Below are 14,786 nucleotides of genomic sequence, written 5' to 3'. Positions count from 1 at the left end.
TAGGGCCAATCAATTCTAACCCAAGTGATCAAAATTGATTGGCCCTAATACGATTCTTCTTTCAGCCTAAGTGCTACCTTGAAACAGCTTATTCCTGTAATCAATAAGCATTGGAAAAAACCCATAGGCGGTGCAAATAACACTGAAGTTTCCATGTCACTTAGCACATGAGCCCCCACATAAAAATTTCCATTACTTCTTAACTGCATGATGACATGTTTCAGACATAATGAGCCATCGTTATTTCATTCTTTACTTTCTTATTGCTTGTTGCAGAACATATTTCCTCTTTCAATGCTCATAACAATGTGCTGCCACTGTGCTTGCAATACTGGCAGCTTCACTGGATTTCGCAATGCAGTTGATAAGGAAAATGACTGTGCTGACTAGACCTTGCATCAGGCACGAAACAGTTGCAAAATACTTCCATTACAATTCAGTTTTGTCAAATAGCAATCTCTACAGGTAAGCAGTTTGTTAAAGAAGCTTTTTCATCCATGTGAGACTGGTTACAGCTCAGCACGGGCAAGAGAACAGTGCATTTATCATTTGACATGTTTTTCCTCTTTTTTTCATTTCAGGTGACATAATCACAACACTACCTGTCGGTGCCACAATCAACGTTACATGGCACTTGGCCTATCCGCATAAGGTGAGCACAAAAAATTTCAAATTTACAAAATTTTGAGCAGCAGATTATGAACTCATCAAAGAAGTTGCAGCACAGCATCTGAAGAATGTGCCAGAAAATCTTTTCTATAAACTATTAAGCTTTGCACAACATACTCAAGTTCAGAGGCAGCTGGATTACATATAAGAAGCAAGAGCATAATGATAGTGCAATATATTGTATTGCAGATATAGATAAGAAAAAAATTGATTGATATGGCTACCATAAAACCCCGAGCAAGTGCCCCCTTCCTTTTTTGGGAAATTTGAAATATGCACCAATGACTGAGCAAGTGCCCTCCCCTCCCACCATTTTTGCTGTCACTCTTTTTATTTATCCGATGAGGTCAATAAAAACAGTGAATGCCTTTGTGTTCAAGAAAGCATTTCATTAGAAGCATGGTTGTGCCTTTATGATTCTGAGCAGATCTTCCGCCGCCACCTTGAATTTTGACCCACGAACAAGCAAGGGCCCCCCCTCCAAATCTGGTCGGATAGTTTTTCGCCATAGGGGGGGGGGGGCGCTTGCTCAGGATTTTATGGCAGTTGAAACTGTATGAAACAGTAGTCATCGCTACATCAGCCACTGCATGGAACTATGTTATAGGCATGCAGTGGAGCTTAAAAGTATGCAAGCCAAGAACAAAAAGTAACGTGATGGTGATGCCTAAGCTTAATCTGCAGCAGAAACCCGTGCAAAAATCAAGCAACAGTGCCACTAGCTACTTATTTAAAGCCCAACTACATCCTTAAGAAAACAGACGGAGAATACAGATCTCCCAATGTTTTACTCCAATAGGAGAGTGTGGCATCATTATTTTTACAGTCATTTTTTGTGACCATATCACTGAAGTGTATTCAGTGCAATGCTATTTGCCATGAACAAATAAATTTAAAAATCATGGATCAGCATATTGTGCCAATGACATATACTTAACACAAAAAAGGAGTGTAAGATAGGTACAGAACAAAAAGGAATGTCAATATGAGTTGCAGTGCTATACAATATGCACCTTGCCTTGCTATATACGGCATTTTTAATCTTCGCTTATGTATTACAGCCACATTGGTGAGGTTCAAGCATTCAAATCTTCCAATCAGTGCTCATTCGCATGTTTCTTCTAATTTCGTTTTCTGCCTTGCAGGGGGGCTTCAAGTTAGAACTGCTTGATGCCGAGGAGAAGCACATACAAGATCTGACACCATCTTCAGAATTCCTTGGCTTGGGTGACGCTACGTACGTGCTCTCTCACCAATTTCATCTTGCATGGGCATACAGCTAAAAGTATAATGTGATTGATTGATTGATTGATTGATTGATTGATTGATTGATTGATTGATTGATTGATTGATTGATTGATTGATTGATTGATTGATTGATTGATTGATTGATCGATCGATCACTTTGTTTGTGATGCCTACAGACAATACCGAGGACAGTGATGAGGCAATGAATACTTGGCACTTTAGTTAACCTTTTACTGGCGTAGATTGAAATGGTGAAAATGCTTCAATGTTTGATGCTTGAACGATATTCGAAGTCATGACAATAATAATGTGTGCAGATAGTGTCGTTCAACACTGCAATTTAAATGAAACCAATGTTTTTGTGCATATCTGTGTTGCCCAGGTTGCAGGGGACTTATTGCAGTGTACGGTACCGATAATTTCCTGCTTCAAATTTAAACATGTCCAGGGCCCAGAGCTCAACTGTGCGTCTACCCGGGTCTGTCGCCTGCCGCGGCTGTTCGATTCGCCTCCTGCGACAGGCGTCGGAGTGGGGTGGAAAGTACCTTTTCTGGAGTTGCGCCGACGTTGACCTAGTTCCAGGTATAGTAATACATTTTACACCTGCCCTAGCTTATATAACTTTAATCTAACCACTGCACCTAAAGTGACAACTTACCCTTTGAGAAGCAAGTTGTGAGAAAGACATTTGAAACATCCGGCTCTGAAACATGCAGTGCCAGAATTCAACGTCATCTGCTCTGGCCATGGAAGAATTGATGGCGGGAGATGCCATTGTGACCATCTCTACTCTGGCAATGTGTGCCAGTACAAAGGTGAGATCAAGTTACATGCACATAACTTACAATTGCATTCGAAACTTTTAGTATGGACAAGCATTATTGTTTACATACAGCCTGTGCATATGGATTGTCATGGCAAGTTCATGTATATGTGACCTCTTGTATGACATTTGCGATCTTGACTGTAATATATTCACGAATATTGCGTACCTGTTTATTTGGGGTGTGTGAATATTCTAAACTTCAAATACGAATAGAGTATTTTCCTTATTCGAAGCATATTCCATTATAGAAATGCATATTCGGATTTTCCCAAATATTTCGCCATGGCTGAATATGCAGTTAAGAGGCAAATATTTACATAAATTTGAATATTTGAACAAGCAACGAATAACAAGTGCTACAAATTCTTATTTTTACATTGCATTCAGGTGGAGTTGGGCAAAAAATAAATGCAATTTAAATTTAAAAAGATATCTATGCCAGCAAAACATCACTACTAATATGTACTCAATTCACACTTATAATAGTGAAAGCTCAGCTGTGATGGATCCACAACCAAGATATCATAGAGCGTGATGTATTCGCAGTCGTAGCAGATTGTCCTGCACCTACCGGTCAGTGCGTACAGTGATCACAATTTGTCGCATAAAAGTTAACTGTGCCTCTGCATTCTGTGCAAGCATTACATTTCACAATGTGACCTCAATTCCAAGTGAAAGGGTCTTTCCCACCTAAAGATGTGTTGTAACGACGCATGGAGAGTGAAAGCTTAATTTCAGATCGTATCAAACAGTTAGTTTTTCAGAATGATCATTTGTAATGAGTGCACAACCAGGAGTCTCTTCAGCGGGCTGCGGCCTAGTGAAATGCAGTTTCATTAACTTATTTTAAAGGGGCAAGAAAAGCTATTGTTACTTCCTGTTTTGCTACTTTTTAATCATATACACATATTCGACATTCAATGCTATATTCAGAGACCACTCTTCTCCTTATTCATGTTTGAAAACTTCAATATTCACACAGTCCTACTGTTTATTGATACACAGAAATACTTGCTGTTGGGCTAGTTGGTTCATACTGTGTACTGACCATAAAACTGTGGTCACTTTGCACGAAACAATGAAAACAGCAGGGGAAAGGAGCAAGGTGAGCACTAATCCTGCGCCAACTTTTCCAAATTTTCTTGTTTATTGATAATTGCACATACTGATGGTGTATGCGCTGTTCATTAATGCAGTACTTTGTAACCCAGGAAGAAAGAAAATAAGCAATGTCCACAATAAAAATGTCTAGCAACACCCTTTCCAACTTTTCTTGATTTCAACCACTATAAATTAACAAATGAACTCATGCCAACATATACAAACACTCACTACAAACTGAGTTCGGTGAACTTATCACTTTAATCGATCAGCGGCGAATTTACTAAGTCTGCAAAACATCCAGTTGTGTTGTTGAGAAGTTGACAAGCCTCGGCAATTTATTTGCATTGTTTTTTCAACCTGTCTCATCGCCCTTCTATGCAAATGCTACTTGTGGCCCAGTCAATGCTGCTCAAATGCTGATTGCACAGTAATTGTAAATATTTCGGTGCAGATGAGTGCTGGATTGACCCGGATTGTGGACCTCACGGCCGCTGCGTGAACATTGACGCCACCTCGTATCCACGAACACAGTGCTTTTGCGAGATGGGCTGGTTTGGAGAAGGATGCCTAAAACGTAAGTTTACTTGTTCAATATCTAAAAGGACACTGAAGTGAAAAACGATCTTTCAAGTATTAGTAAATTACAGTTTCACAGTACCAAAAACACCACTCTTACTGCGAGAAAATGCTTGGTAAGCGAGAAAATGCGCAAAGAGAAAATGTGGGTGGTGATGCCACCTTGAAATTCCCGCACCAAATGCCGTGACGTCATAGATTTTGACGCCGTCTGCTAGGTCAAACGTAGTTCCTAATCGGTAAAAATAGAATACATTGTCTTCTGAGGGGGCCACAGACTTAAAATACCAAGTTCCGGGAAAGTTCATTGAAAATACGAAAAATAGACTTTGAAATTAGTGACGTCATGCATGGAGATTTTGGTGGGCAACAAAGAATGAAACTTTGACCTTGATTTTCTGTTCTATTAATAAACATATGATGGTGAAATTAACGAAATTAGATTTCTCAGAGTACAATTTATAAATTAAAACCGATTCATTGTTTCATTTCAGTGTCCCTTAAAGTGCAACACCTTGGCAGAGAAAGTATGCTGCCTATGTATATGAGTGAATATTGAGGCATGCGATGCATGTCACCAAATCATCTCTAATAACTTCTTTTTAAACAGTGTGCATTGCTTACAGTTTGTGATTCAACTTAAATGTTCACGGCAATGGAATTTCATTTTGTCTATATTAATTATAATTTAGTACTACTATGTCATGCAAACATACAGAGCTGAAGAGCTAGTAAGTGTGAAACATTATGGATCGGTAATTTTTTCATTTCACCTGAAAAAAATTTTTTTCACAGTAAAGTTTGGAAAAGAACTCTGGCGATGTAAAGCAGCATATAAAACTTATCCATAAAACTGCCATCCAGACAAAATATAGGCCTATGTTTGATGTTGACAAAAATGGATAGCTTACTTGAAGCCTACCTCATTTACTCGCATAATGCCATCATTGGCTAATTTTTGCTTGTCTTGGCTAATGTCGGCTAATGTTGCCTATCCACTGTTCTAAGATGACAGAATGCTGAGCTAGTTGGTAGGGATTCATGATAAAAGGTGGTAGGCATGCTAACAAGGACATAAGAGAGAAGTCAGGACAACACAAATGCTAACAACTGAAAAGGCATACAGCGCAGGAAAAGAAAGTAAACACAAACACTTAACTGCGCATGCCCAGACAAGAGGCAACATCTATGAATACGGCACGCGTGAAGGTCTACATGAGAAATAACTGTTCAGGCATTTGGTTTCTTCTCTATGTAAGTTAATCATGCCACTGTTCTAATAGTTCAATAAAATAACATGTCTATTGCTGTGCTTCTGCCTCATTTCACTAAACCCATTACAGACTCCACTACACTGCTCTTATGGAAATTTGCCACCAAATTTTCTTGTTTAAGAGAGAGAGAGAGTGGTGGACATTTGTTTTGACTTAGATTGTGTCTTCATTCATCATCACTATCATTGACTTCATTCGTCCATCATCACCCACAGCCCCAAACACTTTTTCTTCAGCACCGTTCATGGCACTTGAGAAACATCTTTTAAGCACTCTACACACCATAGCAGCATGACAGACAAGAGGAGCATTCGTAAAGCAACCACACAGCTCATACACCTTGAATGCTATTCTAGTGACTAGTGTCAATTTTGGCTGTGTTGTCAGATTCTGTCCTATCTGCATTTTAGCCAATCGGAGGAGGCGTAGCTGCTCTTTGACTGAATCAGAGATGGCAAGATGGTGGGTTTGACCAATATGGTCATATTTTGCGGTATCGAGAAGAGCAAAGCTCCAGCTAATTGTGTATTGGATAAAATTACACAAATATTTTCATGCAAATGACAACAGCTTGTCACTTTTGTAGTTTTGGTGTTGTACTTTAGTAGGTCTGGTGCTCATGTAAATTATGAGTAAACAAAAGTGTGTATTAAAGTGGAATAAACACAATAAATCTTTCAAGATGTTGCCAGCAGTGGATTTTTACTGACTAGCCCCAATTCATTAATATGCTTTATTGCCACCAAGAAGCCATACCAATCGAATGTATCAAAGCCAATGAGCGTTTAAGTATCGCAAAGCTTCGTTGCGACAAAGTGTTATGTTAAGTAGTACTTCATTAGTGATATATCGGCTCAGTTTGTGAGCGTCCTTTGTGCTCTCTCTCTGTCAACAGAGTCACCGGTCACTCGTGAAGGCCTGAAGTGGTCAGCGTACCGAAGCAAGAAACTTTCTGACACATTCAGCTTATATTGGAAAATCCTACCAGTAAGTAGCATCTTCCTGAGCTATGCTTAAGGACAAAATGTTGATTCATAGTGAAATACAAATCAGAAATACTTGTGCACTGTTGGATAACAGTAATGCCCCATGCAGTCAGATCAACAAATTTTAATGACGTTTTGAGCGTGCTTCAGACGTGCTGGAGGGTTGGTCGGCTAGTCATGACAGCTTATGGCAGCGTGTGTCAAAAACGAGGATGACGCAGAATCATAAGAATAGACTTGAATAGAAACATAAGAATAAAATAGCGAGTGCACTTTGCTGCACTGCTTCTAGATGGAAAAGAAAAGTGCCATCAAGAATTGATGGCACTGTAGATTTGCAGATCAACCAATGTACTGTATATTCATTATATTATGCAATGTCAGCAAGTGATATTAACATAATTGATTGTCATGAGAAAAAACAACATAACATTGCGTCCAAAATTCAAAAGACGTGTTGCATGTTAAAAGCTTCAAAGAATGGCAAAGCAACAGTACCTTGGTAATGAGGCAGCTTTCTATGGCAATAGAAGAATAAAAGTTTCTATGCCCAGGAACACTGAATTATAACATTAAAAATCACAAAGAGGTGCTTTAAGAATTAGCAGCAGTTCTGCACTGGTAATTACTTTTCAAGTGTTGGTATCAATGCTACATGCTACAATGCAGAAAATAGAGTTCGATGGGCAACCGTGCCTGCAACTGCTTTGCCAAACCTTGACATCTGACAGCTTTCAAATGACACTAATGGCAATGTTCACTCGACTAAGGTGCCATGAAGTTTGCCTGCCTAATAAGGGTATTAATGCTACTATGTGTGCTCAGAATTAACTTAAATCTTTCTTCCATGTATCACATGTGAGTGAGTGCTTTTATATAAATTAGCAATCATTTTATGAAGTGCCGCTTCTGTAAAATGATTGTCATACTAATGCTTTGCCTTTTTCAATGATTGCATATTAATTATAAAAGCTATTAGGTAAGAGCATAGGTCACAAAGCAAGCAGAAATTAATCTAGAGGTAATGACCTCTCATATAAAAAAAAAAGACTTCAGGGGACATTACCCCTAAGTAGGAAAAGCAAAATAAAGAAAAGTAGAAACAATTTGTTTTAGTGACCTTGTTTTAGTGACCTTCTTTTATGACATCATTAACTTCTTTAGTTCTGTCATGTACACAACTCTGCTAAAGAATGAACTTTTATTTTACAGCAAAGCTCAGAAATTGAGATGGTCATGAAAGTCAAGGGCACGTCCTATGTTGCTGTTGGATGGAGGCCCAAGGACACCACAAATGCTTGCAAGGCTTTCCCATCTTTGCCAATCCAAGAAAAGCGCTCTAAGCGTCAGGCTCCTGCCGACACCCATTATGACGATTATGCAGACGAGGAGTCCAGTGAGCCAACCCAAAAGCAAGAGCCCCAACCAACGCCGGAACCAGCTCCTGAACCAACACCCGAGCCAACTGCTGAACCAACACCAGAACCAGCAGCGTCTAATGCGAAGGAGCATCAGGCTACCCCTGAGCCCACACCAGAGCCTAAGCCAGAACCTGAGCCATCCCCAGAGCCAACGCCAGAGCCCGAGCCCACATCATCTTCACACCATGAGGCTGAGTCAGCACAGAGTTCAGAGCACAAGCCCGCTCCAGAACCAACGCCAGAACCTGCCCCAGAACCAACTGCAGAACCGACGCCCAAGCCTGAACCTCGATCAGAACCAGAAGGTGCCCCAAAACCCGAGCCAGAGCCCGCTGCAGAGCCCACCCCTGAGCCAGCACCAGAGCCAGCGCCAGAACCAACTGCTGAGCCATCCCCAGAACCAGCCCCTGAGCCAGCACCAGAGCCAGCACCTGAACCAGCACCCGAACCAAAAGCTGAGCCAACACCAAAACCTGAACCAGAGCCGGAGCCATCTGCAGAGCCAAAGCCAGAACCAGAGCCAAAACCAGAGCCAGAGCCAGCACCGGAGCCAGCACCGAAACCAGAACCAGAACCCAAGCCTGAACCGGAACCAAAGCCAGAGCCAGAACCAAAACCAGGAGCCAAAGGGTCAACGAAAGCACCAGGTGGCAAAGCTGAAGGCCGTAGCCTGAACGTGGGTACGGGTCGATACCCTCCTGTTGGGCCTTACACACCGCGTGCAGACTTCCATCCGATGGACTGCACAGACATCGTAGTGGGAGCAGCGAGAGGAAACCTGAGCCGTGTCCTGGATATGTACACTCGAGACCGGTCCACCCCACGTACAGATGCATTTTATGGTGGTAAAGACGACCTCTCGGCTGCATTTGCATACGAAGAGGATGGCACAACTGTGGTCTTCTTTCGCAAGCCACTGGCAGGTGAGTCATATACTTAGATAGTTTATGCACATATCCTGAGATGTACCAGGCTAATGCAGAATCTTTGAACATTTGCCTGTGAGTTGTCATTTAAGTACAGCATGTAAAGCTAACTGCAATGCTGCCACGCCGTTTTCGTTAAGTGACCTATGTTTTTCTCAGTGTGACTGCATTATGGCAACTGGTATCAGGAGTGGGACAACTTGAACAGTTTTTGGAGCTGTACTTCTAAGCATAAATATTTTGCTTTTAGAACAGTATATTTTTAATGCCCTCTCCAAACTTGAGCAAGAAAAGGACAGTTTTGGAGCTGCAAACTTTAACATTGGTGCAGCTAATTTAAAACAACCCTCCAAGTCTGTAGATGCTCAATGAAGTGACTACAATCTTTACTCTGGTCGTTCCTTTCTGCTATAGCACCTGGAGTTGTAGACCTAACTATCGAGCGTGCAAAATAGTGTCACGCTGCATTTTCTAGTGTCTACCAGGTACAATGAAATCCCTATAGATCTAAAATTTTTCGTTCAAAATAATGGATAGCTCAAACAACATCTTGGATGTTCAACTCCCAAGTTAATCAAAACCAGGCCTCTTGCCTAGCTGTCACCTACCTGTCCTTCCATCTATTTCTTCCTCCTCTCTCAAGAATGTGCCAGGACACAAACATTTGTGGGTCATGCTGAGGTATAGATACCTCAGATACCTTGGAGTTCTGACTGTGCCCACGCTTCTACAATGCACTCAGATTGACCAATAAGTAGGGGTGTGCAAATATTCGAGTGAATTCGAAACGAATAATAACTAATAACGAAACGAATAACTTTCAGACAGCTAGCATTCGAAGTTTTGAATAATTCGACAGGACGAATAGTTAAAAGGCGACAAAGGCCAATGGTGCAACTTGGTTAGGAAGGGGCAGCTAAAACTAATGCTAACGTTGTTACAGTAGGCCTTTCGTTAAAACTTCCACCTGATATCCTGTTTCAAAAACAAGCACATGTCTTTATTAAAAGAGATTCTGTCATGTCCGCACATAAAAAACACACATGAGAAAACTCAAGCCCTTCAGAACCGTGCTTTCGAAACGAAGGCACGGACTTGCATAGTTCCGTCACGTATGCCACAAGCGCCTTAAAACGTCCCGACTTTAGCCCGCGAAACTCTCGGTGATTAGCTTCACATGTGAAAATTTGTTCACGCTGTGCAGTTGCCGCTGCCATACTGCACCACTCGTTCAGAAACTCCCATCGTTCCGGCGCACATTTTAAAAACTGCTGTGAACGAGCACCCGAAGATTTTTGGGCCCGGAGGACTCATGACCATGAAGCACATTACCATTGTCAGATGAGCCATATTGCGTGACCATAGGGCAAAAATCTAGGTACCGTAACCTGCAACACTCTCTGTTAGCCGCTAAGAGGTTAGGAGCGTCGCTGCTGACTGGAACAGCGGCTCTTCTGTCAACGTACCTGCGCGCCCAAAAAATGGTGAAACAAAAAGAAACATCTTCCGAACAAGCGCGTAATAAAGCTGTCACCACATCGTAGCGTCTGTAGGCTCGGAGACATTAGCAGATTTCATTCTTTGTTCTTCCTTTCAATTTTCTATAAAATCTTTTGTATTCGATATTCTATATTTTTGGCCACTATTCGACGCTATTCGAATCGAATTTGATTCGAGATGAAATTTCACTATTCGCACACCCCTACCAATAAGTGCTCGTGTTCAGGCAAATTCTTGACAGAGGAGGAAGAAATAGACGGAAGGACAGGGAGGTGACAGCTAGGCCATTGATACCTCATAGTATCAGAGAATTTGCCTGAACACAATTTGCCTGAACACAAACACTTGTTGGTCATGCTGATTGCATTGTAGAAGCTCAGGCACAGTCAGAACTCTGAGGTATCTGTACGGCTTCGGCACAGTTTGGTTGCAGAAAGCTGTAAAAGAGCACTTCAGCGCAATTGGTGCAGCTGTTTTATCTCTGCTAAGTAAAAGTGTGCTGTGTCTAACAAACAAACGAGCCCTTGATCTAATCACCTTCTCTCTGTTAACTAGTAAATGATGTAACACAAGAACATTCATGCTCTTTTTTTATGACTTGTGAAAGCACTAATTTAGTACCTTGTAAAACAGCGGGTGTGTGTGTGCCGGCTTGACCAGCATGCAGTGGTGCATGCTGTGTTCTTCTTGAGATTTATTTATTTATTTATTTATTTATTTATTTACGATAATGTTACTGTTCTTCGAGGGTGTGGCAGTACAATGATTTTTCACAAAAATTTAAACAAAAAAGAAACATAGTTAGAAGCAAACACGTACAAGCATAATAACAGGACATGAATATCATTAATACAATGGAAGAATGCAGAAGTTAAATAATAATAATACTTGGCATATACAATAACTACAAGATACAATGCAAGTTATAGATATTCTACAATGCTCAGATCAAACCGAATGGTAATAGAGAGGAAAAGATATGAGGCTTTAATGAATAGTGGAGACAAATGTAATCATGATAACATTAGTACCGCGAGTGAGAAGATTAATAGCGTCACGAAAAAATGTGCATAAAGCATGTAAACATAACACTTTTAATCATTCATCTCATATTACGCAGAACAGCAATACTGATTTAGCATCAAGCATCAACTGCTTGAACTAGCTTTTGTTTTTGATATGTGAACCAATCTGTTATCTCATGATAATGTAAGCCACTGAATTTCAACAGTTTTAAAAAACAGCCTATAGTAATTAATGAAAAACTGATCTCGCAAACAGCTTGCAGGATAATTTTTTCCAAAACAGTACCGCTTTAGTGACAAGGCCAACTGGCTGAAATTAACATCTACTGATTACTCCAAACTTTCAGCAATAGCCTCGAGACATCACTATGTTTATACTATGTGTATATACTACTATATGTATATACTATATGTGTATAATATATGTATATTAGTACCAACATTTTCTAACTTTCTTTCATGTGGAATTGAAATGAATGGAAATTGCAACAAATTTTATGCACCAAGAAAAAGCGTGTTTTACATGTGCATCAATTGAGACTAATTTTCAATGGTAAACAAGGAAGAAAGAAACTTCAAATGTGAGTAAGACTGGTTCACATATCTGCATACACGTATTATGTAACTAACCCTTATGTCACCAATAAACTAAAACTCAAACTCTAAAATGGGTGAAGTAAAATCTGTTATTTTAATTTCCTGCAGCCAACGAACTACCAGATCAACCACTCAAGAATGCGCCAACCCTGCTGATCTGGGCACAAGGACAGGAACATGGAAACTATGTGCACTCGCCCAAGACAGGCCTTGACGAAGGCCACGCTAGCGTGCTTGACTTTTACCGAACTGATGAACTCAAATACCATGGCCACAAGGACCAAAGGGGAAGTACCGTCATCAACTTTCACGGTGAGTAACTTCTCACGTAATGGTTACGTTTCCCTCATTCAGTGAACCTGAGTGGAGGCTCACTCAGGCCCATATTTGTGATAAAGTAAGCTGTGAAGAAATGTAGCTTAGCAACTAGAAAAACATTTTCACCATGGCATGTTTCTGTTGATGTATAAAATTACTCACATTTGAAAGCTCAGCGCAAATTAAAACCTAGTTGTGTTTGGATAAGGAGAAAGTGCGGCTTTCATATCTTACTGTTAGTCTCCAAATACATTTTCTTGAACTTTTATGTCAATGTGCACTTTCATATTATACATAAATGTAGGGCCATTTTGACTGAAGCATTATTTAAGTAGTGTAGAAGTATGAAATTGTAACAAGGGGACGGAGAACTAAAAACGACAAATGAAAACTTCCAACGATAGTCGGATACAACTTAAGAAGTCCGGAGAGGCCCCGCCCAGACGACCGAAGCATGGTGTCCGATCGCCTCCGCGATTAGGGAAATAGTCCTGCTCAAGCACTTGGCAACGTTCTCCGAAAGCGTGGTCACCGACCGTCCGGCTCATGATGTCAGACTGGTGTGTGCGTCCATTGGTGCAGGCTTGTATGCATCCACCTTTGAGGAGGAAATGCTGCGCACCTCTAAAGTTGTATCCAACTATAGGTTAATTAAGCAGTGTTCAACTATGTTCATTTGAAGAAAAATAATGTGTGGTGCTTTCTCTTCCCCAGTCTTTCTTAATTACTTCTGAATAAACTTAGTTGGAAGTTTGCACTTGTCCTTAGTGGTTTACAGTTCCCTTTTTGCAATTTCACACTTATACACTGTTTATGAAATAGCAACAAGCCTGCTCCCAAGGCTTTCTTAATTTGTTACATGAAACACCTGACTAATTGAGTGCATGTTCTCGAAATAAATCCCGTCTCCATCCGAAGTGACGCAGTTTGACATAGTGTCGATGTGACCTTCGTGTGACGAAGGACGTGACGTTTCTTCTAGGAGACAAATGCTAACCTGTTTTTCTTTCTTTTGTTTGGTGTTTATCTGTTTTAATGCAATAACAATAATGGATATTGATAATAATGCGTTGCTCCATGGAGTTGATATGGAAATAGCACTGAAGCATTGTAACAACCAGTGTGGCAACTACTAACATCATGCAGGAGAGACGCGACGGGACCCATGCCAGGGTGAATGGCGCTACCCGTCAACATGTCGGGGCGACAGCTGCACATATTCCGCTAGCTGGTTGGCAAATCCACACACGGAAGAAGTGTCCTTTGAAATCCGATCAAAGATTGCCGACCGGTGGACCGGACTCGGGTTTTCGGAGGACCGCCGCATGGTAGGTCTCAGGCAAGCCAAAGCCATAGCAGTGAAATTTCAGTTTCGGTTATGAGCAGTGATTGCAAAAAAAGGTCAAAACGATTTGGGGAAAATTCCCTCGAAAGAAGCTGTGATGTGTTCGAAGTATTTTATGAGGTCAGGGGGCATAGCATTACGTGTTTGTGATTTTATTACATCGTTATAGAGCAGGTTGCCAACAATAGCCAGTATTAGCCAGCATTCCAGTGCTTGTTTTATGTGAGCAAATATAGTAGGTCTCATATAAACTACACGTGTTTTAAAAATTAACTAATGTCCCATCGTGTATTTCATCCTGATTACAGTTTTCTATGATATTTTGTAAAACCTACTTTATATCACTGGAGAGGTATTTGTTTAAATTTTAGTTTGGAAACATCTATTTTTATGGGATCTAAGAAATGCTTCTGAAACTTCAGTGTATTTTCCATGAAATACCCTGCATTGTAAAAAGTGCTTTTTTTTTGTTCAATCTACTGCTTTCGCTTCTAAAGACATAAAAAGTATAAGCAGATTCTTCAGTAGACATTATGAAGGAGAAAAATGTGAAAGGTATTTGCTGTTTAAGTTTAGTGGGGAACAGAATGAATCTGCTAAAGTACCACATCTACGTATGCTCCCGTAACAATCCATTACGAGGAGTACGCAGCCAAAATGTGTTTCACAGATAGCACAACAGCCGCTAAACTTGTAGTCATTCTTCTTATCAATGTCCTTTTATCTCCATTTCAGCCCAACACAGATGCTGTCATTGGATGGGTGGAAAAGAATGGCCGGTTCTTCGTATATGACATGTAAGTGTCTGTGACAATGTGTTTCAAATTGCTACCGAAAACAATGCAGCACAGCTGTGTATGAATATCGATAGGTCCTTATGTCTTGAATTTTTTTTTTATTATTACAGTACCTTCTTAGATTTTATGCGCAAAAACCACCATGAGGCACAGACAGACTCTAAATTAACTTAG

The 14,786-nt window shown here is 40.6% G+C and overlaps 1 protein-coding gene across 1 annotated transcript in view; it reads left to right on the top strand.

The window, feature by feature from the left end:
• The window catches only part of LOC119404777 (uncharacterized), a 68,268-nt gene that overhangs the window by 38,837 nt on the left and 14,645 nt on the right, over window positions 1–14,786 (top strand). Inside the window, exons 2-11 of the mRNA XM_049419015.1 lie at window positions 582–652; window positions 1,815–1,906; window positions 2,366–2,499; window positions 2,634–2,732; window positions 4,299–4,421; window positions 6,593–6,684; window positions 7,896–9,027; window positions 12,261–12,464; window positions 13,617–13,798; window positions 14,551–14,612. Of these exons, the coding sequence (XP_049274972.1) occupies window positions 582–652; window positions 1,815–1,906; window positions 2,366–2,499; window positions 2,634–2,732; window positions 4,299–4,421; window positions 6,593–6,684; window positions 7,896–9,027; window positions 12,261–12,464; window positions 13,617–13,798; window positions 14,551–14,612 (2,191 nt within the window). The remainder of the gene's footprint in view (window positions 1–581; window positions 653–1,814; window positions 1,907–2,365; window positions 2,500–2,633; window positions 2,733–4,298; window positions 4,422–6,592; window positions 6,685–7,895; window positions 9,028–12,260; window positions 12,465–13,616; window positions 13,799–14,550; window positions 14,613–14,786) is intronic.

This window comes from Rhipicephalus sanguineus, chromosome 9, assembly GCF_013339695.2.
Source record: "Rhipicephalus sanguineus isolate Rsan-2018 chromosome 9, BIME_Rsan_1.4, whole genome shotgun sequence".
Lineage (NCBI taxonomy): Eukaryota > Metazoa > Arthropoda > Arachnida > Ixodida > Ixodidae > Rhipicephalus > Rhipicephalus sanguineus.
This window is presented reverse-complemented; position numbering and strand designations above follow the sequence as displayed.